Source organism: Schistocerca piceifrons, chromosome 2 (assembly GCF_021461385.2).
Source record: "Schistocerca piceifrons isolate TAMUIC-IGC-003096 chromosome 2, iqSchPice1.1, whole genome shotgun sequence".
Taxonomy (NCBI): domain Eukaryota; kingdom Metazoa; phylum Arthropoda; class Insecta; order Orthoptera; family Acrididae; genus Schistocerca; species Schistocerca piceifrons.
In genome coordinates this window covers 495,540,816-495,563,355 of record NC_060139.1, presented here as the reverse complement: position 1 = coordinate 495,563,355, position 22,540 = coordinate 495,540,816, and the positions used below count along the sequence as shown (strand labels likewise).

Genomic DNA, 22,540 nt, shown 5'->3' with positions numbered 1-22,540 from the left:
CCTTGTAAGTCTCCGAAAAATGCACGTGACACAAAAAAAGAGAGGAAAATACTGGGAAAGTTCAGAAAGAGGGAGCTCTGGATAAACAGATCAACAAAAGAACTGTATGAACAGAGACAATTACAAATAACATCAGGAAAAGAAGTGAAAAGTTCAATGTACACTTCAATACGATGAATGAAGACAAACTTGATGAAAAAATGTTAAACATGATGACCAGCAATACAGTGAAAACAAGCTTGGTAAAGGAAACCATGGATGATAGTTCAGGACCCCATTTATGACAGAAATAACTTAAATCTAATAGCAACAAAAAAAAACTGACCTCCTTGAGGAAGTCCACAGTAAACTGGTATCAGTGAGCATAACATAGTTACAGTAACAGTAAATATCAAAACACAAAGGGCAACTAAAGCAAGCACACAGATTTATATTTTCAGCAAAATAGACAGAGAAACAATAGTGTCATACCACAATGAGTAACTTAAAACTTTTAGCTCATGACAGGGGCATGTAGAGAAACTAGGGTTCAAGTTTAAAAGAATAGCTGACCATGCACTGAATAAGTATGTATCAAGTAGGACAGTTCATAATGGGAGGAATCCTCCAAAGTATTGTCACTGAAAAGAAACGTCTAAAGAAACAGAGACAACTGTATCATAGGTATTCTAAAACAAAGCACAGGGTTGTAGATAGAGAGATGCTGAATGAAAGTCGTCTGGAAGTCAAGAGAGCAATGCCTGAAGCCTTCAGTGACTACCATAGCAGAATGCTGTCATACAATCTTTCACAAAACCTAAAGAAATTATAGTCATATGTAAAGGATGTTTGTAGCACCAGAGTTACGTGTCCAGTCACTCATGGACACGACTGCACCTGAAGTTGAGGGTAGCAAAGCAAAAGCTGGTACGTTTAACTCTGTTTTCAAATGTTCCTTTAAAAAAGAAAACTCAGGAGTATTGTCCCAACTTATTTCTCATATCACTGAAAAGATGAGTGAAATAGATATTAGTTGCCGTGGTGTTGGGTAACAACTGAAATTGTTACAACTGAAAAAATCCCAGGGTCCAATGGAATCTGTATCAGATTCTGTACCCAGTTCACAGCATCGTAAGCCCTTCTGTTAGCTACAGTCTACTATAGAATTCTTGAACAAAATACTGTGGCCAGTAGTTGGAGAAATCACAGGTCACATATGCGTACAGGAAAGGTACCAGAAGTGATCCACAAAGCTAAATGTAATGAGGTATCTTGAACAGAATGACCTCCTCCATATCAACCAGCATGTATTCTGAAAACATCAATCATGTGAAACCCAACTCACAGTTTTCTCACATGACATCCTAAAAGCTAGGGGTCAAGGCAGTCAGGTGGATGTAGTATTTCTTGATTACTGAAAAGCATTTGACTTTGTACATCAACTACACTCATTACTGAAAAAACAATTATACGGGTTACATAACATAATTTGTGACTGGATGGAGTATTTATTTGAAGGAGAAGGAAAGCATTTTATCTTGGATGAAGTGATATCAACTGATGTAGAAGTATCTTTGTGTGTACTCCAGGGAAGTATGCTGAGTCCCTTGCTGTACATGTTGCATATTAATGATCTTGTGGACAACGTTAATAGTAACCTCAGACTTTTTGCAGATGATACACTTATCTACAATGAAGTACAGCCTGAACAAAGCTGCACAAATATTCAGTCAGATTCTGATAACATTTCAAAGTAGGACAATGGTTGGCAACTTGCTATAAATGTTTTAAAAAAATGTAAAACTGTGTACTTCATGAAACAGAAAAACATTGTATCCTATGAAGGTAATATCAGTTAGTTTGTAAACTCATACAAATATTTAGGTGCAATGCTTAGTAAGAATCTGAAGTGGAACGATAACAGACTCAGTCATGTGTAAAGCAGGTAGCAGACTTCTGTTTATTAGTAGCATATTAGGGAAATGCAATCAGTCTGCACAGGGGATTGCTTACAAATCACTTGTGACCCACCCTACAGTATTGCTCTAGTGTTTACAACCAGTACCAAATAGAACTAGCAAGGGATGTTGAACATATACAGAGAAGGGTAGCAGGAATTGTAACACATTCGTTTGACATGTGGGAGAGTGTCACTGAGATGTTGAAAGAACCAAATTAATAGACTCTTGCAGGTAGATGAAAACAATTCTGAGAAAGTCTTGCTACTGAAGTTACAAGAATTAACTTTAAATGATGACTCTAGGAAGATACTACAACTTCCCAACATTTTGTTCCCGTAGGGATCATCATGATAAGATTAGATTAATTACAGCAACACAGAGGCATTTAAACAATCATTTTTTTCTCTTGCTCCATTTGTCAATGGAATGGGAAAAGCCCTAATAACCGGTACAGTGGCATGTTTTCTCTTCCAAGTGTTTCACACTGGTTCGCGGAGTCAGGTGTAGATGTGGACCGAAACAAACTAAACATCTCCGGGGAAGACATGGGGCACAGGCAAAAAAATCACAAAACATCGGGTGAGAAGTGGACGGCGGAGAGGGAGGAAAAAAGCACAGTAAATATATGTGAAGTTTTTGGCAAGAAAGAGAAAGAACCTGAAAAAATGTCAAAGAAAACTGCTGTGTTTTAATAATAAATGGAACAGTTTTCGACTAAACACAATAGTGCCAAAGTAAAGCGCGACACTCTGATGTACTAAATTGTTGTTCACATTGAAAATAGTGTTTGTATACCTCCTCTCCGGGTTCAATATCTGTGTCCGGCTGCGCGAATATCATCTGATGTACTTAAAAATTTCTAGGTGAAGCGTACTTAATTTTTGTATCAATCATCAGTTCTTAGTTCATAACACTAAATGACGATACAAGAAGCAGCATAGGCTATATTAAAACTTTTTCAAATAATGCTGTGGACACGTGCCTAACCTACTTGTTTCCATGCAATTTCAGTTGTACGCTATTTCAAAATAATAAAGAAAAGGGTGAGTTTCTTCACTATTTCAGGACGTCTTTTCTACATGTTAAAAGCATTATATCAACCCAAAAAAAAATCCAATCCCGTATATCATACCTGTTGCTAGAGCCATTTCGAATTTGCCTCGATCCGACTTCTGAAGTCAAACTATGACGACAAAATTACGGCGAATATGCTTAACAGATTTCGTCTTCCAGAAATAAATATCATACTTTGTACACATACGTGGGAGAGTAAAATTTACTGCAGTACAGGTGAATATAACACATAGCAAATGACTAGAACCAGCAGTACGAGCACAACATTCGCGGACCGCTTGTTTTGAAATCATATGTAAACATAGACAGTGGTACTAAGCCGATTGCGACGTTTGAACGAGCACACTATATGGATATCCTATAAATAAGTTACGTGCTAGTAGAGAAGATAAGGCAGAATAGAAAGGGAACAAAGTCAAAAAAGAAAGAAAATACAGCTTCTGTAGTGCTCAGCAATTTTCTTATCCTTTAACGCGTATTCTGCGTCATTCTTTTACACTCTGAGTAAAACAGAGTCCCCATGCCTCCCCTTTCACCACTATACTGTTTTGATCTGAAATCTGGAGGATCATAATTATTTACTGGAATGTGACTCGTATCTGAAACCTTTGCCTTTATGTCTGCACACAACACATCTCCACAGACAGGCAGTTGCGTCTGAGCAAGAAGTTTGCGCAGATAGAAGTGAGCAAACTTGGAAACTAGAGTAGAGTCGGTGATCTGAGAAAAATTGCTGAAATCTGTGGGCATCAATCACATCTGTGCACACAAATCGTAGCGTGTGAACAGAAGCTAGCCACATATCCGGCGCGCGAAACGTGTTTCTATAATGTTTCTCGTCCGTATGTGCACAGCGGATTTTAAAATGCACGTGAGTGCTCTAGCGAGTTCATTCATAAAAATGGTTCAAATAGCTCTGAGCACTATGGGACTTAACATCTATCGTCATCAGTTCCCTAGAACTTAGAACTACTTAAACCTAACTAACCTAAGGACATCACACAACACCCAGTCATCACGAGGCAGAGAAAGCGAGTTCATTGCTGGACTTACTGACATGCTAGTGGAAAATTAAAAGCACAGAACACAGCGATCGAGAGGGATGCAGAGGCTTTTAATTCTTTCATAGCGAAATTTCGAACGGTTGACCTTACGGCAAATAGGGAAACGCAAATTTAAAAAAAAATCTTTGCATACTGTCTACCACAGACGTACTCAAAGTGGCGAAATCTATTCGATCTGTTGCTTGGGAGAACTCCAAGTTTCTGATACTTTGACATTCTCTGCTTTCTTCCAACGAATGTGGATCATACAAAACACAGTTTAAGATTTAGTAGTAGTAGATGTAGATTTATTCATCCGTAGATCTCTTTTTACAAGGATGTAGGACATGTCAAAGTGTTTACAAGTTTAGACCAATTTAAAATAAGTTACTTGGTATACACATATATTTACGGACTTCTAGTTAGAGACAATCATTAGGTTTACTCCTGGTATACACACACACACACACACACACACACTGGTGATCTCTGGGCCATTTTCTGTACTGCAACTTCCTATTTGCTATCCTGAAAAACTGAGTCAGCTTCTCTCCATAATGAGTGAGATGTTGAACTCAAAAAGTGGAAGAGGTGTTAGTATTGTGCTGTGCGTAGCTTGGGGCCAAGTATTTCTAGAAAGGAGAAAACAAGGAAAGAACATAAAGTGAAGGTGTTAGTTGGGATGTTGGATGTTTTATAATCATTATTATTATTATTTATTTGTATAACATTTTTTATCAAACCCCTACTCTGTTTTATGTAAGTAATCCTTCAATGTATAAAATGTATTGCATAACAGGTACTTTTTAGCTGCTTTTTTAAATAAGTGTATTTTTTCAATTTCTTTAATCTCTTTTAGTAATTTATTGTACAGTTTTATTCCTTGATAGGAAATGCTGTTTTGAGTTTTATGTTTATTTTTTCTTGGTAAAAGTAAGTTGAGTCTCTCTCTCTTGTTGCATGGTCACGGACAGAGCAGTTCGTGTAGTAATTACCAATGTTATTTTTGATGTGTACAACTGACTGATAAATGTATTCACGTGGAGCAGTTAAAATCCCCAGTGTTTTGAACAGATCTTTACAATGGGTTCGACTAGTATTTTTGGTTGTTATTCTTATGGCTCTTTTCTGGAGTTTGAAAATTGTGTTTATATTTTGTGTGTTTGTTCCCCAAAAAAGAATGCCATAGCTAAGAATTGAGTGTACATATGAATAATATGTAACTAAAAGACACTGCATGTTACACACTGATGATAGCATTCTAAGGGCATAACATGCTGATGACATTCTGTTTACAAGTACCTTTGTGTGTTCACGCCACTTCAACTGAAAATCAATATTCATTCCTAGAAAATTTGCGTTTGTTACACAGTCTATAGAGGTGCCATCTACATTTAATTTAACATTATCATTTTTCCTCTTCAAATTGAAATTCATGGCATTAGTTTTCTTAATGTTCAATGACACTTTATTGCTTATTGACCAATCATGAACTTCCTTGAGAGTTTCATTTGCTTTCTCGCCAAGGAGTTATCTTGTTTTCTCAGTCATCAGATGTCATCAGCAAAGAGAATTTTTTCGCCATGAGTAACACTACTGGGAAAGTCATTTATGTATATCAGGGATAGTATTGGTCCTTTCTGAACCCCTATATTAACGTATTTTGGTTCTGATAAGTGTTTTACTAAATGTTTAGATGTATTTGAAGTATGTGTTATCTCTCCTCTTTGTTCCCTATATGCTAGGTATAATCGAAACCAGTCATTAGCTACACCTCTTATTCCTAATGCTTCTAATTTATGTGATAGAGTCTTGTGGTCGACTGTATCAAACGCCTTAGAAAAATCCTAAAATATGCCTGTGTAACACTCATCTTTATCAAGAGCATCAAGTACAACTTTTGTGAATTCTACTATGGCTGACTCCACATTTTTGCCACTTCAGAAACTAAACTGTGATTTGCTTAAAAGATTGTATTTATTCAGGTAATTCATTAATCTGTCTTTCATAATTGCTTCTATTATTTTTGAGAGTGCTGACAGATGGAAAATGGGCCTATTGTTTTCTATGTCTTCTGCATTACCTTTCTTAAGCAAAGATATAACTCTTGCCTTTTTTAACTGCTCTGGAAATATCTCTGATGTGAAGGATTCATTTATTATATTTGTTAGGGGGCCTTTATAAGCCCTAGGCATTGTTTCTGTATACATATTGGTACTTCATCTAAGCCTACTGACTTTTATGTTTTAGTTTTTGAACAGTTTTATTTGACTTCATTCTCTGTGGTTGGAAGTAACGTCACTGTATGTAGTGCAACCTTATTTACAGGTGTTATATTTGTTTTGGCGAATTTTTCCTGTAACTTCTCTGAAATATGTGAAAAATGCTTGTTTACATAGTTTGCTAAGTGTTTTGAATCATTTATTACCTTATCCCCCTCCCTTAGCAGTATGTTATTGTGTATTTGTTTGCCTCTCTCCATTTCCTTTTTTATAACATCCCAGACTGCTTTGCTTTTATTCTCTGCATTATATATTATTTTGTCATTAAATCTTATCATCTCATAGATGCTGTTGTTGTTGTGGTCTTCAGTCCTGACACTGGTTTGATGCTGCTCTCCATGCTAATTATCCTGTGCAAGCTCCTTCATCTCCCAGTACTTAACTGCAACCTACATCCTTCTGAATCTGCTTAGTGTATTCATCTCTTGGTCTCCCTCTACGATTTTTACCCTGCACGCTGCCCTCCAATGCTAAATTTGTGATTCCTTAATGCCTCAGGACATGCCCTACCAACCGATCCCTTCTTCTAGTCAAGTTGTGCCACAAACTCCTCTTCTGCCCAATTCAACTCAATACCTCCTCATTAGTTATGTGATCTACCCATCAAATCTTCAGCATTCTTCTGTAGCACCACATTTCGAAAGCTTCTATTCTCTTCTTGTCCAAACTATTTATTGTCCATGTTTCACTTCCATACATGGCTACACTCCATACAAATACTTCCAGAAACGACTTCCTGCACTTAAATCTATACTCGATGTTAACAAATTTCTCTTCTTCAGAAACGCTTTCCTTGCCATTGCCAGTCTACATTTTATATACTCTCTACTTCGACCATCATCAGTTATTTTCCTCCCCAAATAGCAGAACTCCTTTACTACTTTAAGTGTCTCATTTCCTAATCTAATTCCCTCAGCATCACCCGACTTAATTCGACTACATTCCATCATCCTTGTTTTGCTTTTGTTGATGTTCATCTTCTATCCTCCTTTCAAGACACTGTCCATTCCGTTCATCTGCTCTTCCAAGTCCTTTGCTGTCTCTGACAGAATTACAATGTCATCGGCGAACCTCAAAGTTTTTATTTCTTCTCCATGGATTTTAATACCTACTCCAAATTTTTCTTTTGTTTCCTTTACTGCTTGCTCAATATACAGATTGAATAACATCGGGGAGAGGCTACAACCCTGTCTCACTCCCTTCCCAACCACTGCTTCCCTTTCATGCATCTCGACTCTTATAACTGCCATCTGGTTTCTGTACAAATTGAAAATAGCCTTTCGCTCCCAGTATTTTACCCCTGCCACCTTTAGAATTTGAAAGAGAGTATTCTAGTCAACATTGTCTAAAGCTTTCTCTAAGTCTACAAATACGTAGGTTTGCCTTTCCTTAATCTTTCTTCTAACAAGGGAACCTCCCCATCGCACCCCCCTCAGATTTAGTTATATGTTGGCACAGTGGATAGGCCTAGGAAAACTGAACACAGATCAATCGAGAAAAGAGGAAGAAGTTGTGTGGAACTATGAAAAAAATAAACAAAATATACAAACTGAGTAGTCCATTAGTAAGATAGGCAACATCTAGGGGTATGTGAGCTTAGGAGCGCCATGGTCCCGTGGTTAGAGTGAGCAGCTGCGGAAAGAGAGGTTCTGGGTTCAAGTCTTCCCTCGAGTGAAAAGTTTAATTTTTTATTTTCAGTTTATGTGACAAACTCTTTTGTATTCATCACTTTTTTGGGAGTGATTATCACATCCACAAGAAAACCTAAATCGGGCAAGGTAGAAGAATCTTTTTACCCATTCGCCAAGTGTACAAGTTATTGGGTCGACAACATATTCCTGTCATGTGACGCACATGCCGTCACCAGTGTCGCATAGAATATATCAGACGTGTTTTCCTGTGGAGGAATCGGTTGACCTATGACCTTGCTATCAAATGTTTTCGGTTCCCATTGGAGAGGCACGTCCTTTCGTTAACTAATCACATGGTACTGCGGTGCGGTCGCAAAACACAGACACTAAACTTATTACAGTGAACAGAGACGTCAATGAACGAACGGAGAGATCATAACTTTGCGAAAATAAAGAAAGCAAACTTTTTACTTGAGGGAAGACTTGAACTCAGGACCTCTTGCTTCGCAGCTGCCACGGCGCTCCTCAGCTTACACTATCCTTGATGTTGCCTATCTTGCACATGGACTACTCAGTTTGTATATTTTGTTTATTTTTTTCATAGTTCCACACAACTTCTTCCTGTTTTCTCGATTGATCTGCGTTCAGTTTCTCAAGGCCTATCCACTGTGCCAACTAATAACTAAATCTGAGGGGAGTGCGATGGGGAGGTTCCCTTGTAAGATAAGTCGTAAGGTCAGTATTGCCTCGCGTGTTCTAACATTTCTACGGAATCCAAACTGATCTTCCCCGAGGTCGGCTTCTACTAGTTTTTCCATTCGTCTGTAAATAATTCGTGTAAGTATTTTGCAGCTGTGACTTATTAAACTGATAGTTCGGTAATTTTCACATCTGTCAACACCTGCTTTCTTTGGGATTGGAATTATTATATTCTTCTCGAAGTTTGAGGGTATTTCGCCTGTCTCGTACATCTTGCTCACCAGATGGTAGAGTTTTGTCAGGACTGGCTCTCCCAAGGCTGTCAGTATTTCTAATGGAATGTTGTCTACTCCGGGGGCCTTGTTTCGACTCAGGTCTTTCAGTGCTCTGTCAAACTCTTCACACAGTATTTTATCTCCCATTTCATCTTCATCTACATCCTCTTCCATTTCCATAACATTGTCTTCAAGTACACCGCCCTTGTATAGACCCTCTATATACTCCTTCCACCTTTCTGCTTTCCCCTCTTTGTTTAGAACTGGGTTTCCATCTGAGCTCTTGATATTCATACAAGTGGCTCTCTTTTCTCCAAAGGTCTCTTTAATTTTCCTGTAGGCTGTATCTATCTTACCCCTAGTGAGATAAGCCTCTACATCCTTACATTTGTCCTCTAGCCATCCCTGCTTAGCCATTTTGCACTTCCTGTTGATCTCATTTTTGAGAGGTTTGTATTCCTTTTTGCCTGCTTCATTTACTGCATTTTTATATTTTCTCCTTTCATCAATTAAATTCAATATTTCTTCTGTTACCCAAGGATTTCTACTAGCCCTCGTCTTTTTACCTACTTGATCCTCTGCTGCCTTCACTACTTCATCCCTCAGAGCTACCCATTCGTCTTCTACTGTATTTCTTTCCCACATTCCTGTCAATTGTTCCCTTATGCTGTCCCTGAAACTCTGTACAACCTCTGGTTTAGTCAGTTTATCCAGGTCCCATCTCCTTAAATTCCCACCTTTTTGCGATTTCTTCAGTTTTAATCTACAGTTCATAACCAATAGATTGTGGTCAGAGTCCACATCTGCCTCTGGAAATGTCCTACAGTTTAAAACCTGGTTCCTAAATCTCTGTCTTACCATTATATAATCTATCTGATACCTTTTAGTATCTCCAGGATTCTTCCATGTATACAACCTTCTTGTATGATTCTTGAACCAAGTGTTAGCCATGGTTAAGTTATACTCTGTGCAAAATTCTAACTGACAGCTTCCTCTTTCATTTCTTAGCCCCAATCCATATTCACCTACTATGGTTCCTTCTCTCCCTTTTCCTACCGTCGAATTCCAGTCACCCATGACTATTAAATTTTTGTCTCCCTTCACTACCTGAATAATTTCTTTTATTTCATCATACATTTCTTCAATTTCTTCATCATCTGCAGAGCTAGTTGGCATATAAACTTGTACTACTGTAGTAGGCGTGGGCTTCGTGTCTATCTTGGCCACTATAATACGTTCACTATGCTGTTTGTAGTTGCTTACCCGCACCCCTATTTTTTTATTCATTATTAAACCTACTCCTGCATTACCCCTATTTGATTTTGTATTTATAACCCTGTATTCACCTGACCAGAAGTCTTGTTCCTCCTGCCACTGAACTTCACTAATTCCCACTATATCTAACTTTAACCTATCCATTTCCCTTTTTAAATTTTCTAACCTACCTGCCCGATTAAGGGATCTGACATTCCACGCTCCAATCCATAGAATACCAGTTTTCTTTCTCCTGATAACGACGTCCTCCTGAGTAGTCCCTGCCCGGAGATCCGAAAGGGGGACTATTTCACCTCCGGAATATTTTACCCTGGGAGACGCCATCATCATTTGACCATACAGTAAAGCTGCATCCCCTCGGGAAAAATTACGGCTGTAGTTTCCCCTTGCTTTCAGCTGTTCACAGTACCAGCACAGCAAAGCCGTTTTGGTTAATGTTACAAGGCCAGATCAGTCAATCATACAGACTGTTGCCCCTGCAACTACTGAAAAGGCTGCTGCCCCTGTTCAGGAACCACACGTTTGTCCGGCCTCTCAACAGATACCTCTCCATTGTGGTTGCACCTACGGTACGGCTATCTGTATCGTTGAGGCACGCAAGCCTCCCCACCAATGGCGAGGTCTATGGTTCATGGGGGGATCTTATAGATAACAATAGCTATTACCTATTTTTTGCAAATCTATTCACTTACCTACAAGATAAAAACATGCAAGTAATAATCCAGTGAAATGACTGCAGATGCTAACAGAGACCTCTTTTAGATGCTGCTGATAGAAGCTATTTCACCAAACTAAGGTGGTACTAGCAAGTGCATAACTTAACCAAAATTCTCATTCTAACTGCTTTGAATTTACAATTTTCTCTTACTTTGACATCCGAAAGTGTTGCTACCTTGCTTTCACTCAGTGGGCCAACGTTCTTATGCCATAATCTTACGTGACAGCGTAGCAAAAAAGCAGGCCCTATTTTTTTCTAAATAAAAGTGTAGTCAGATTACAGCTTTAAGCTGATAATGGGAGATCTTGCAGCAAATCCTTCAGAGACATAGGAATTCTAATACATATTTGCTTCCAAAAACAATATGTGGTTCATAAAAAGAGTGAGTTATAGGTGAACTGTAGAGTTCAGTATCATAATCGTAGAAGTAAAACTTTCGAGATGAACCGCTGTTTTGAATTTAATGTGGACTTTTATATTCAGGTACGAAATTCTGTAGCACATTGTGAGTAGACTTCAGGCTGCGAATGGAAACTTCAGATTCATAAACAAATTAACTATAGCTCATTGAGCACACCTGTGATTTCTAAGAATACGCGCCTTTAATTTCTAAGACTACACTAAGTTTCAAGTACGTCTGAAACCGAAAAAATATTACCTGTAACTTGTTAGATTTGCTATATTATAGAACTGAGGTACTTCATTTGCCTCTGTGAGAACCTTCTTCAGGATGGTGTAAACAGCTTCAGAAATGTTTGGTGTGATGTCGTTCAATGTTTGTTTCGAAACTGCAGTAGAGAATTCCAGCTCCTTGTAGTTTCTCTCTGATAACAGGAATCTTAACGTCAGTGTCAATGGCTCATGTGGAGTAATTGCCCTCCTCATAAAAGTATATTTCCATATTACACGAAGGGTTATGAGGATCAAAAGATAATGACATTTTTCCAAATACACCCACAGTTAATTACGTCGGCCATTGTGTTCCCACAGAAATTCGCGAAATAATTAATTTATGTACAAAAACTGTCTCCACTTAAGTTGCCGCTGTGTAGACCATTTTGACAAGTCTTTCTGCTTCTTGCACTTTTTTTGCAACATAAGTTGAGAACACAGACCATGACAGAATTTCCTCCAATACGAATTGACGAATAAATGAAATAAAACTTGAGGTTGTGACAGCTAGCCGCTTGCCACTGAGATTCCCTTTCTGAGTCGATAGACAGCGGACGAGCAGTTGGAAGTTGTGTAGTGTGAGCGCACAACATTTACAGCGATTTATTAAATGCACAGACATCTGCACAGATGACTGCACAGAGAGATTCTTGGATGTGAAAGGGTCTTTTCGCAGTTATATGCTCTGTCCGCTGAGATTTCCAGGCAGGAGTCACAACTCTCCCTAACTTCCACCTGTAGCTCTCTCCTACCTCTCTCTCACTTCACAGGAGTTTTCTTGCATACTTAGGAACATTCAAATTCATTCTGGGCAATGTAGATGAGCCACCTGTACACGTCTGTGTCACAACACCAATTTATGACCACTACACATAAACTGTGGATACTATATTCCTTTCACTGAAAGGAGAATAATTTTTATACAGTGGCGATTTCAGAATCTCATTGTAAGTACATGTTAAAAGATGTTTGAAAGACCTGTTGTTGAGAATTAGCCTAAGTATCAGTGTCTGTAGTCGTATGCAGCATTTATTGTTTCTGTGCTCATTCAATAGCATCACCTGTTTCTTTCACATTAGTATCACATTCGAGTAAACGCATTGTATTACGCTTCATTGATACAGTGAGCGAGCTCAACTCGTTCACTCGTTTCATTCGCTCACTCATTACGTTTAAAATATTGACCTAAAACCTGCTGAATATCTCTACTATCGCCTACATTTCATGTCTAACTCATCTATTTTCATTAAAAAACGTATATTTTGTTATAAAATACATAGAAAATGAAAAGGAAGGAATGTTTTTCCCATTATATTTACTTATTATAAAAATTATCTTTTTTTATAAATAATGTGAATTTGAGGAAATACATAAAAATGGTTATGTATGTTCTACATCTTGCCCAAAATTTCTCTAATTCTCCCCTATTTATCAGCCATAAGATTTTTATAAACTGTTGATTTTTCATGTTTTTTTGAGATAGGACTTGGCTACAGTTCTACCACATTCACATCTAACTTTTATTTTCAAGTATTTATTTTTACATTCCCATCTGTCAGTATTTAGCTTTATAAAATTCATTAATACTCTTTTCATTCTGACAATCACTACACTGTTCAAAAAGATTTTGGTGTTGCAGCTGGTCGTCGTAAACTTCATTGCACGATATTTCGGCGGAGAACGTCTTCATCAGTCCTCGTTCGGCTCACCTGAAGATGGCTGGCAGTTGTCCAGCCGAAATATCGTACAATGAAGTTTACAACGACTGGCTGCAAGCCCAAAATCTTTTTGAACAGTTGATTCGCCGGGAAAATTTCAAATTTTACAGTCACTACACTGTTTTAGCTATTTGGTATTGTCCATTTCACAATAATAAAATGTAATAGAAAAAATCTTTTATAAAAAATTTCACAGAGTACATTCCAAATGATGAAACTTTTTATCATTATTTTTAAATTTTTTCATTCCTTTATACCTCAGTTTAGTATTCTGTTCTTTAAAATAATTAAATGAAAGCTGATTATGAGATGAAAAATAGAATTTCTGAAAAGAAGTCTATATATAAGCACAGTCAACTTTTTCTGATTTCTATTTGCTGTGTAATCATAAGACCAAGCTGTTGAGGAAAAACGACATTAACCCATTACTGGCCAAAACTCTATCGGATCATTTTTTGCAAACTTTTATGTATAAACACGTTACATTGAGTGATTAACTGAATAAAAAGTTGTTTTCAGAATTTTCAGTTTATTAGAGCAAAAACTACAGACCGTTCCATTTTTGGGACATTGGCCAAATGTGCTATCCAAATTCACAACCTTATTCTCCATGCATAATATTGTAAGAAACAACTCAAACAATAAATAAAGAATGTTTTAATATTATTAAATGTCTATTCAGTATGAAATGAAGCAAAACACTTGTCGTGTACAGCAACATTGCACCTATCACAAATTTTTGTTGTTTTTTTCTTGCAGTAAGCACATCACTTCTGTGTTTTACTTGGCACAATGAAATGATTTCCTGGATGTGTTCACCCGTCCTCCCATCAATTTGCTTCCTTGTGGTTCTCTGTGTTTTGGTACTGATCCTGTTTTCTCTGTCGGACATCCAAAAGTGAGAGCTTCTCATTAGAGTTAGCAATTTGGTATGCATACCATGTGTTTACTACGCAGATATCTATCATCTGTGTGAATAATGGCCACCACCATTTCTTTGACCTTATCCTCGTCCTATAAAGTTTTATCTGCTTGTCCAGTTGATCTACGCCACCCATAAGGGCATTGTATTCTTCAATGAGATGTGGCATTATAACAGATATTTCCTTTTTCTTTGCCCGTGAGTATCTTTTAGTGGAACTTAGAGGAGTAATAGTACTGTAATTAGTCGCAACACATACTGGTTTGTTGTCACTCCATTTCACAACCAGAACTTCGCTCTCTTTGTCAAACATGTAGTCATAAAATCCTCGTTCCTTTTCTTTTGCCATTCTTTTCGAGTCAATCAAAGGACATGCAATAGTTCGGATCTCTCTTATTGTTCCTGTAGCTTTCATTTTACTCTTTCCGAGTGTGATCAATGTGTCAACACTGGTGAAAAAATTGTCAAAGAGAAGCTTATAATTCGGATACTCTGATTCTGGAATCCTGCTGGTTAGTTCATTTATTACCCTTGCTCCTAAAGGCTGTTTGTTGTCAGTCTTGCCACAGTATGGCGAAAAATTATAAGGAAAGCCATTGGAACTTGTAAGACACCCAATTTTATATCCAAATTTGATAGGCTTACCCCTCAGAAACATTTTAGCTGAATGTTTGCCATAATAACGTACCATCATTTCATCAATTGAGAGTTCTTAATGAAATACACCAAATTTACCAAATTCCTTTTTTAGCATTTCAAAGTACAACCTCAGTTTGTACATCTTGTCATTTCTGTCTATTTTATAGTTGTCATTGAGATGAATGAATCTCTTTATTTCCCAAAACCTATTTCTGACATGGAGTTGACGACTAAAGGAACACCAACATCAGGAGCCTGTTCCCAGTACATATTCTCATGGGGAAGCTTATGATAACCACTCAGAAGTAGTATGCCAATAAATGATTTTAGTTCTTCTTTGGTTAGCAGAAAATTTATTTGTTATGTTAGCAAGCATAGATTTCGCTTTGTTCAATAATAGTACCCATTAGTTTCTCAGAAAAAAATCCTCAAACACCTGGGGCACTGTCTTATTTGCTAGACATTTCGCAACATAGTGTTCGTTGCACTTCCCTGGTTCACTACTCTTTGTGTACGTTGGTTGACATTTATACCACTTACATTTATATTTTTTTGTAGATAACGTACCACTTTCTGCTCCATCTCCTACCGCTTTCCTTCTTTTGGCTTCTGGAGGTACAACTATAGCATTAGCTTCATCTCAGCTGGTTATGAGCTCTAAATTAAAGGCTACATCTTGTACAACAGACTCATTGTTCAGAACATTTTCGTCAATGTCTTCTTCACCTGTTATTACATCTCCATTGGGTGGAATAATCGCCAATTCTACGTCATCACCTTCATCATCACTCTCTTGATGGTTCTCTAGTTCCGCTATAATTTCTTCAAGTGTCAGTCCACACAGCATGTTTTTATCCTTTTGAAGTTGTAAAATTCGAATAGAATATGAAAAAAAAACAGATATAAAGAACGTAAAATGCAATTATTCTCTGTATTATACGTGTATACAAGAATATGGCACATCAACACATCAACAATAAATGATTGTGTAACATGCCATTGTCCCATTATTGGGACACACAAAATATATCGATATTGTACTTACTTGAAAAAATCTGAAGTATACTTAATCTTACACGGACATCCATATGTTCATAACAGACATGCCCAGACAACAAAATCACTGCTCATTGTCGTCCAGGAACTACCAGCAGACATACAGTGCTGCCAAGTGCGAGAACAAAAAATCGGCAAGTTTATAATTTTCCTGACGTGAAGTACTTAGAGAAAAGTTATTTATTTTACATTTAGTTGAACCTACAGGTGCAACAATAAAGGCTAAAAGCTCCATTGCTTACGTAGAAATAAGTAAAATATACGTGTCCCAAGAAAGGGACAATGGCCAGTAATGGGTTAATGATTGATAATTATATTCTAGTATCAGGATGGTTAAATTGGGATAAAATTAATCATTCGTACATTTATTCTAAAAGCTCAGAACAAACGAAATACTTGGAATTTATAAAAAGATGTGAAAAAATTGAAGATAAGTGTCACGAAAAAATTGCTACTTATATTGAAAATAATGATGAAATTTTCCATTAGATCAATGTCAAAATAGTTCAGTTGCGTTTTTGAAGACTTGATTCTTGAAAGCCAAGATATAGTTAAAGAATATTTTACTAGGGGTAGATGTAATAGAATAGATTGTTTTTACTGAGCTCAAACTTATTCGAAAATACCAAAACAATTAACCAGAGATAATCTTAAGTTTTTAAATATTTTCAGACAGGATGACACAAATTTAAATAATATTTATCATGGATTTGTTAATGGAAATTTAAAAAAGTTTCACGATTTTAAAGAATTATATAGTAAATGCTGGAATGATCAGTTTGGATTTTTTATCTTAGGCTTGGCCAGGAAACCAAATGGAGGCAAGTAAGAGATAAAGAAGTAGGTAAATCATAATGTAAACGTTAAACAAGAATGTTAAACATTTAAAAATAATTGAGTTATTTTTTTCATTTTTAATAAATAAATACGACTCAGAGGTTGTTAAAAAGCCAGTCGAAATGGAAGAAGGAAAAGAAGAATTAAAAGAAGAGTTTAAAAACGGAAAAAATAACCAAGAACAGAAAAGTATAAAAAAGGAGGTCAACCTGTTATCGACACAATGGAAAAGTAAAACAAGGAATCGAAGGTTTAGGTTATAAAGTTCTGAAAGCTATTGAAGAAACAGAGAAGTTGAAAAAAAGATGATTTCTTATCCTCATTTTCATCTAGAAGAATTGGAAGATATATCACCAATAAGACAATTACATGTTTGGTCTGACAATGATGCTGGTAAGTATGACTACACATTAAGTAAATCAGAAAGATAAGATGCACTGAATAAACATGAAGAAACGTATGACAGCTCAAACTCAGGGTGTAGTTACAAAATTAAGGAGACACAGTCTAAAGACAGCTTTTGCAGTCATCAGAGATGATACTAAAAAACTGAGAATGACAATTAGTTTGAAAGAGTAAATATAAGTGAAAGAATGTTACATTATGTCACATTATGTCACCACTGAATAAACTTGAAGAAACGTAAGACAGCTCAAACTCAGGGTGTAGTTAGAAAAATTAAGGAGACACAGTCTAAAGACAGCTTTTGCAGTCATCAGAGATGATATTACCAGTCAAATTGAATCATGAGAAAATAATTATTGGTAATAAACAATACGATGCTACAGATGGATTAATGAATCGTTTAACTAAAAAAACATGTTACTATGGACGATTTGGTTTGTCTAACTATGCAGATATTTTGTACAAATCAGAAGCACTATATTCTGATAATAATTCACATACAATAAAATCAAGTAGAGACAAAAATATAAACGTTTGATAAAACAAATTATTGATGACTATTTCCCAAACTAAAGAAGAGAAAATATAGTTAATACAGATTCAAGTTCAGATGAAGAAACAGATCAAGGTCTAATAAAGACATATTCAGAAAAACCAAATGTATATATTTGGATCGATGATGTCTGTCAGTTAACCGATAGATTATCAGTAATTCATGGTGAACAATTATCTGGAAATAAAAATTATCGTTTGAAAATGTTAGAGTAACACAGATGTTAACCAATAATTTTAGTGATTTCATCATCAACAACCCAAAATTAATTCCATACTTGATTAGATTTTCAAATGAATTTCCTCAAGCATTTTGAAAGAGTGAAAACTATGGAAAAGGATCAGTAAATACTTTGATTAACAAATTTCCATTTGAAATATACCTTCCTGTTCACAGTTATTGTGGTTCTGGAACAAGATTAGAAGGAAAATTATTTAGAGGTGATAAAAGAATTAATCCATTAGACAAAGTTAATGAAAACATGTTATTGCCTATAGATAAAATAAAGATTTGGAATAAAGGTATGAAGCAGATAAAGAAAGAATGTATTCTGAAGATGCTACACTTCGTGTAAAATTGGCAGCAACTGCAGTTAGAAATGTATGGAAAATGAAAATCAGATAAATAGGTTTACATGTCGATGAAAACGGATGGGAGTTTTAAAAATATTAATAATCTTTTACCTTTGTAAATAAATACCTTCATATTAGATATTGACTCTAATTAGTCCTCTGTGAGATTATAAAGTTGACCTTTTAATCAAATACGCAATACACCATATTGCCAGGAACACACATTTTTAGAGACCATTTATTCAACGATGTACATAACGAAGATCAAGGAGAAAACATAAAATATGAATGTTCCCAACACCCCCACATGTTCTCGAGATGGAAATTCGTGAACTCTGAAAGTCCCACAGCTTAACAGCACCACTGATGTTTACCTTTAGGCAGTGCCTTTGTCGAAAAATCAGCTTCCTACTTATTGGTACTTACAGGTTTCACACTGAATTTTCCAGTTTTCATTAAATCACGAATATAGTGGTGCCTCACATCAAAGTGTTTTGTTCGAGCGTGATGCACACCATTGTGACTCAGTGCAATGGCACCTCTATTATCACAGCATACACTTACTGGTTTTTCACTATGGGTAACACACAATTCACGAAGCAATCATTGAAGGTATACCGCTTCTTGCGCTGCTGCTGATAGAGCCATATACTCAGCTTCTGTAGTTGACAGAGCGACGGTTTGTTGTCGTTTTGAAGTCCAGGAAACTGCTGCCCCAGCTAACTTGAAGATATAGCCAGTCACCTGCTGATGGAGGTCTGAAGCATAATCAGCATCACAGAAACCTTCAATTTCAGTTGTTCCACTTTTTCAGAAAGTTAATCCTACATTGACTGTGCCTTTAATGTATCGCATAATTCGTTTGACCGCTTCCCAGTGGATTTTTCGATAATTAGAACTGAATCTGCTTAGAACTCCCACACCATATGTAATGTCCAGTCTTCTGCTTTGAGCTAAATACAGTAGTGATACTATGGCTTGCCGATAAGGAATGCGATGTAACACAAGGTTTTTCCTCATCTGTCAATTTATTTTCACAATTTTGCAGCTTTGAACCAGGTTCAAATGGATATGCAACTGGATTACAATGTTCCATACCAAATTTCTTGAATATTTTTGCTGCATATTTGCATACTAATCGTCCCTTGTTTCCTGTTTCCTTTTATTCTCATACCAAGACACCAACTAAGTTCAGCAAGATCTTTCATCTTAAACTGATTCATTAATCCTTTCTTCAGTTCTTTCTTCCACCTATTATTTCTATTAGAGAAAATGACCAAGTCGTCTACATAAACAACTATAATGAGTAGATTTTGTTTCTCAATTCTGAAGTAAATTCAAGAATCATACTCTGACTTCTTTAGGTTCATTTTATGGAATGTCACATCTAATTTCATATTCCAAACGCGTGACGCCTGTTTTAGACCATAAATTGCCCTTCTTCACGTAGCCTTCAGGTTGACGAATGTAAACTTCTTCATCGAGATCACCATATAGGAACGCAGTTTGTACATCCATATGTCAAGATCAAATTCAGCTGATAAAGCTAACAGGATGCGAAGCGAAGAATGACGAACAACAGTCGAGAACGTTTCATGAAAGTCTATTCCTGGTATTTGGGAATAACCTTTCGCTACAAAACGAGCCTTATAACGTTCAATTTCACCATTTGACGTTTCTTTCACCTCGAATACCCATTTCGAATTAATTACCTACCTGCATGGTGGTAAATCAGTCAAAATCCATGTTTCATTTTCAAGTAAAGATTTATATTCATTATCTAAGTCTTCCTTCCATTTTTCACAGTCATCACAATTCATTGCTTCTTCATACAAATTTGGTTCAGGAATACAAGCAAGACAAGCAAAATCACCATTAAAATATTTAGTATTTGGTTTTCTTTCATGTGATGATTTTCTAATTTCTGGTTGCATTTCTGGTTGCACAACTTCCGTGTGACTACGTACATTGCTATTTACTGTTTTCTCAGTGTCACTTTGCACTAATTCAAGATAAACTCCATTTCTGTCAACTTCAGCAGGTTGTGTCCGTTCAGTTGCCTCTTCAATGATGTTACGTGCTGGCGCTAGTTGACGACTGTCTATACGATTATCGTCAATCGGGTTACTGTTTGGAATACTGTTACCACAAGTGCACTTTGAGTTTTCGATGAATTGCACATCATGGGCTTTAACAATTGTCTTTGGTGAATTTGGATCAATCAGACGATATGCTTTAGAATCTTCGTAATATCCAACAAAGATAAGTTCTTAGATTTGTCTTCTTTCTGTTGGTATATGTGCAAATGCTTGACATCCAAAGATTCGTAAATGACTCAAATTTATCAGACGACTACTCCATAATTCCTCAGGAGTGACATTCTTAACAGCTTTTGTTGGAGATCGATTCTTCAAATAAATTGCTGTGTTTACAGCTTCAGCCCAAAATTGTCTACTTAGACCTGCATATGTTAACATTGACCTTGCTTTTTCAATGATTGTACGATTTAAGCGTTCTGCAACACCATTCTGTTCTGGCATGCAAGGAGTTGTTGTTTCATGTTGAGTTCCATTTGTCTTTAAAAATAACTTCATGCACCGACTGACGAACTCTTTTCCATTGTCTGTTCGAAGTATTTTGATTTTTCGACCAGTTTCATTTTCTACTCATGCTTTGAATTCGATGAATGTGTCACAGACTTCTGTTGTTGATTTTATATATAACCAAATATTTTATATATAACCAAAAGATTTTCTTGACAGATAATCCGTAAAAGTGAGAAGATATCGTGATCCTCCCCACGAAGCCATGCTCATTGGTCCACATACATCAGAATGCACAATGTCAAGTAGATCTTTTGCTCTTCTACTTGATGTTTTAGGAAAAGGTTGTCGAGACTGTTTACCTTTTATGCTGGGAATACACGGATCTAAATTGACGTTGGTCCAGTTCAGTCCATCAGCCATTTTTTCTTTTAATAAATACATGCTTACACAATTCAAATGTCCCAATCTTCGATGCCACAATTCATAACTGTCAATTTCTACAACATTTGCGTAATGACACACTTCATCTAATCGATACATACCATTTACTTGAGTTGTAGTTGCTACTGGTGCTCCAGAAACAATTACATCACTTTTATTGTACACACTGCGCTGCACATTGTCAAACAAAACACACAATCCACGTCTTGTCTTCTGACTAACCGACAGTAGGTTGTATGCAAGGCTTGGAACATACGCAACATCATTAGCAGTTATCTGTTTATTCTTGACATCACAAGTAACTCGAAGATGAACATCGCCTTCTCCAATAGCCTAAAGATTGCTATTATCTGCTACTGTCACTTCAGCATATGTGGTCAATTGGAAAGTGTTGAACGAGTCTCTTTGATTCGTCATATGTCGTGAACACCCAGAATCCACATATCAGCCATCACTATGATGCGAAGATGCAGTTAGAGCCATTAACACAGTTTCGTTTTCAGTTTTCACTGCATTCGCAGAATTTGAAAATTTATTTGGTTTCTTCTTTGTTCTACACTCATTCGCCTTGTGACCAGGTTTCTGACATTTACAACACTTAAAAGGCTTGATATTTCGCACATCACGTTGGATATTCGTCTTCTGGTGTTTACTGTCCTGCTTACTAGCTACTAGCGCCGAATCTGTGGTCTCATTTGTGGATGCAAACTGACGTTTCGTCGATTCTTGAATTAATCGCTGACTAACTAAATCAGTAGTAATCTTGACACCCGAATTCTCAATTGCCATAATCAAGGGTTGGAAATCTGCTGAGAGTCCACTTAGCATAATTGCAGCTACGAAATCATCGTCCATTTTCTTACTAATACTTCGAATTTGTTGAGCAAGTGACCTAATTTTCGACAAATACGCCTCCATATTTTTCTCAGAAGCCAATCGTACGTTCATTAAGTGTTGTAAGAGCCCAATATAACTAGATAAACTTTTATCTTCAAATGCAGATTGCAAATTTTGCCATGCTTCTTTAGCAGTCATTGCTCCACGAAGTTTTGGATACACAGATTAATTTACAGATAAACATAATTTTGATAATGCTTGCTGTACATTCTACTCATCTTCGTCAGTGCCAGCAATTGTGTCCCATAGTCCCTCATGTTTCAGGTACATTTCCATCGTGAATTTCCAGTCATTGTAGTTTATCATACCGGTCAACTTTTCAAAATTAAACAGTGATTGTCCACC

The 22,540-nt window shown here is 36.6% G+C and overlaps 2 protein-coding genes across 3 annotated transcripts in view; both read right to left on the bottom strand.

Moving 5' to 3' along the window:
- The window catches only part of LOC124777175, a 141,299-nt gene extending 133,350 nt beyond the window's left edge, over window positions 1-7,949 (bottom strand). The window contains exon 1 of one of the 2 annotated variants that reach the window (XM_047252484.1): window positions 7,890-7,949. In XM_047252484.1, coding sequence (XP_047108440.1) covers window position 7,890 — 1 coding nt within the window. In that variant the 5' untranslated portion in view covers window positions 7,891-7,949. Of the gene's footprint in view, window positions 1-3,072; window positions 3,629-7,889 lie in introns of those variants that run through there. The other variant, XM_047252483.1, reaches the window with a different exon arrangement.
- Window positions 7,950-14,157: 6,208 nt separating this feature from the next.
- Window positions 14,158-14,943, bottom strand: LOC124775513 (piggyBac transposable element-derived protein 3-like). Its single transcript, XM_047250346.1, has one exon. The coding sequence runs from the start codon at window positions 14,941-14,943 to the stop codon at window positions 14,158-14,160; it is 786 nt and encodes a 261-aa protein (XP_047106302.1).
- Window positions 14,944-22,540: the final 7,597 nt, after the last annotated feature.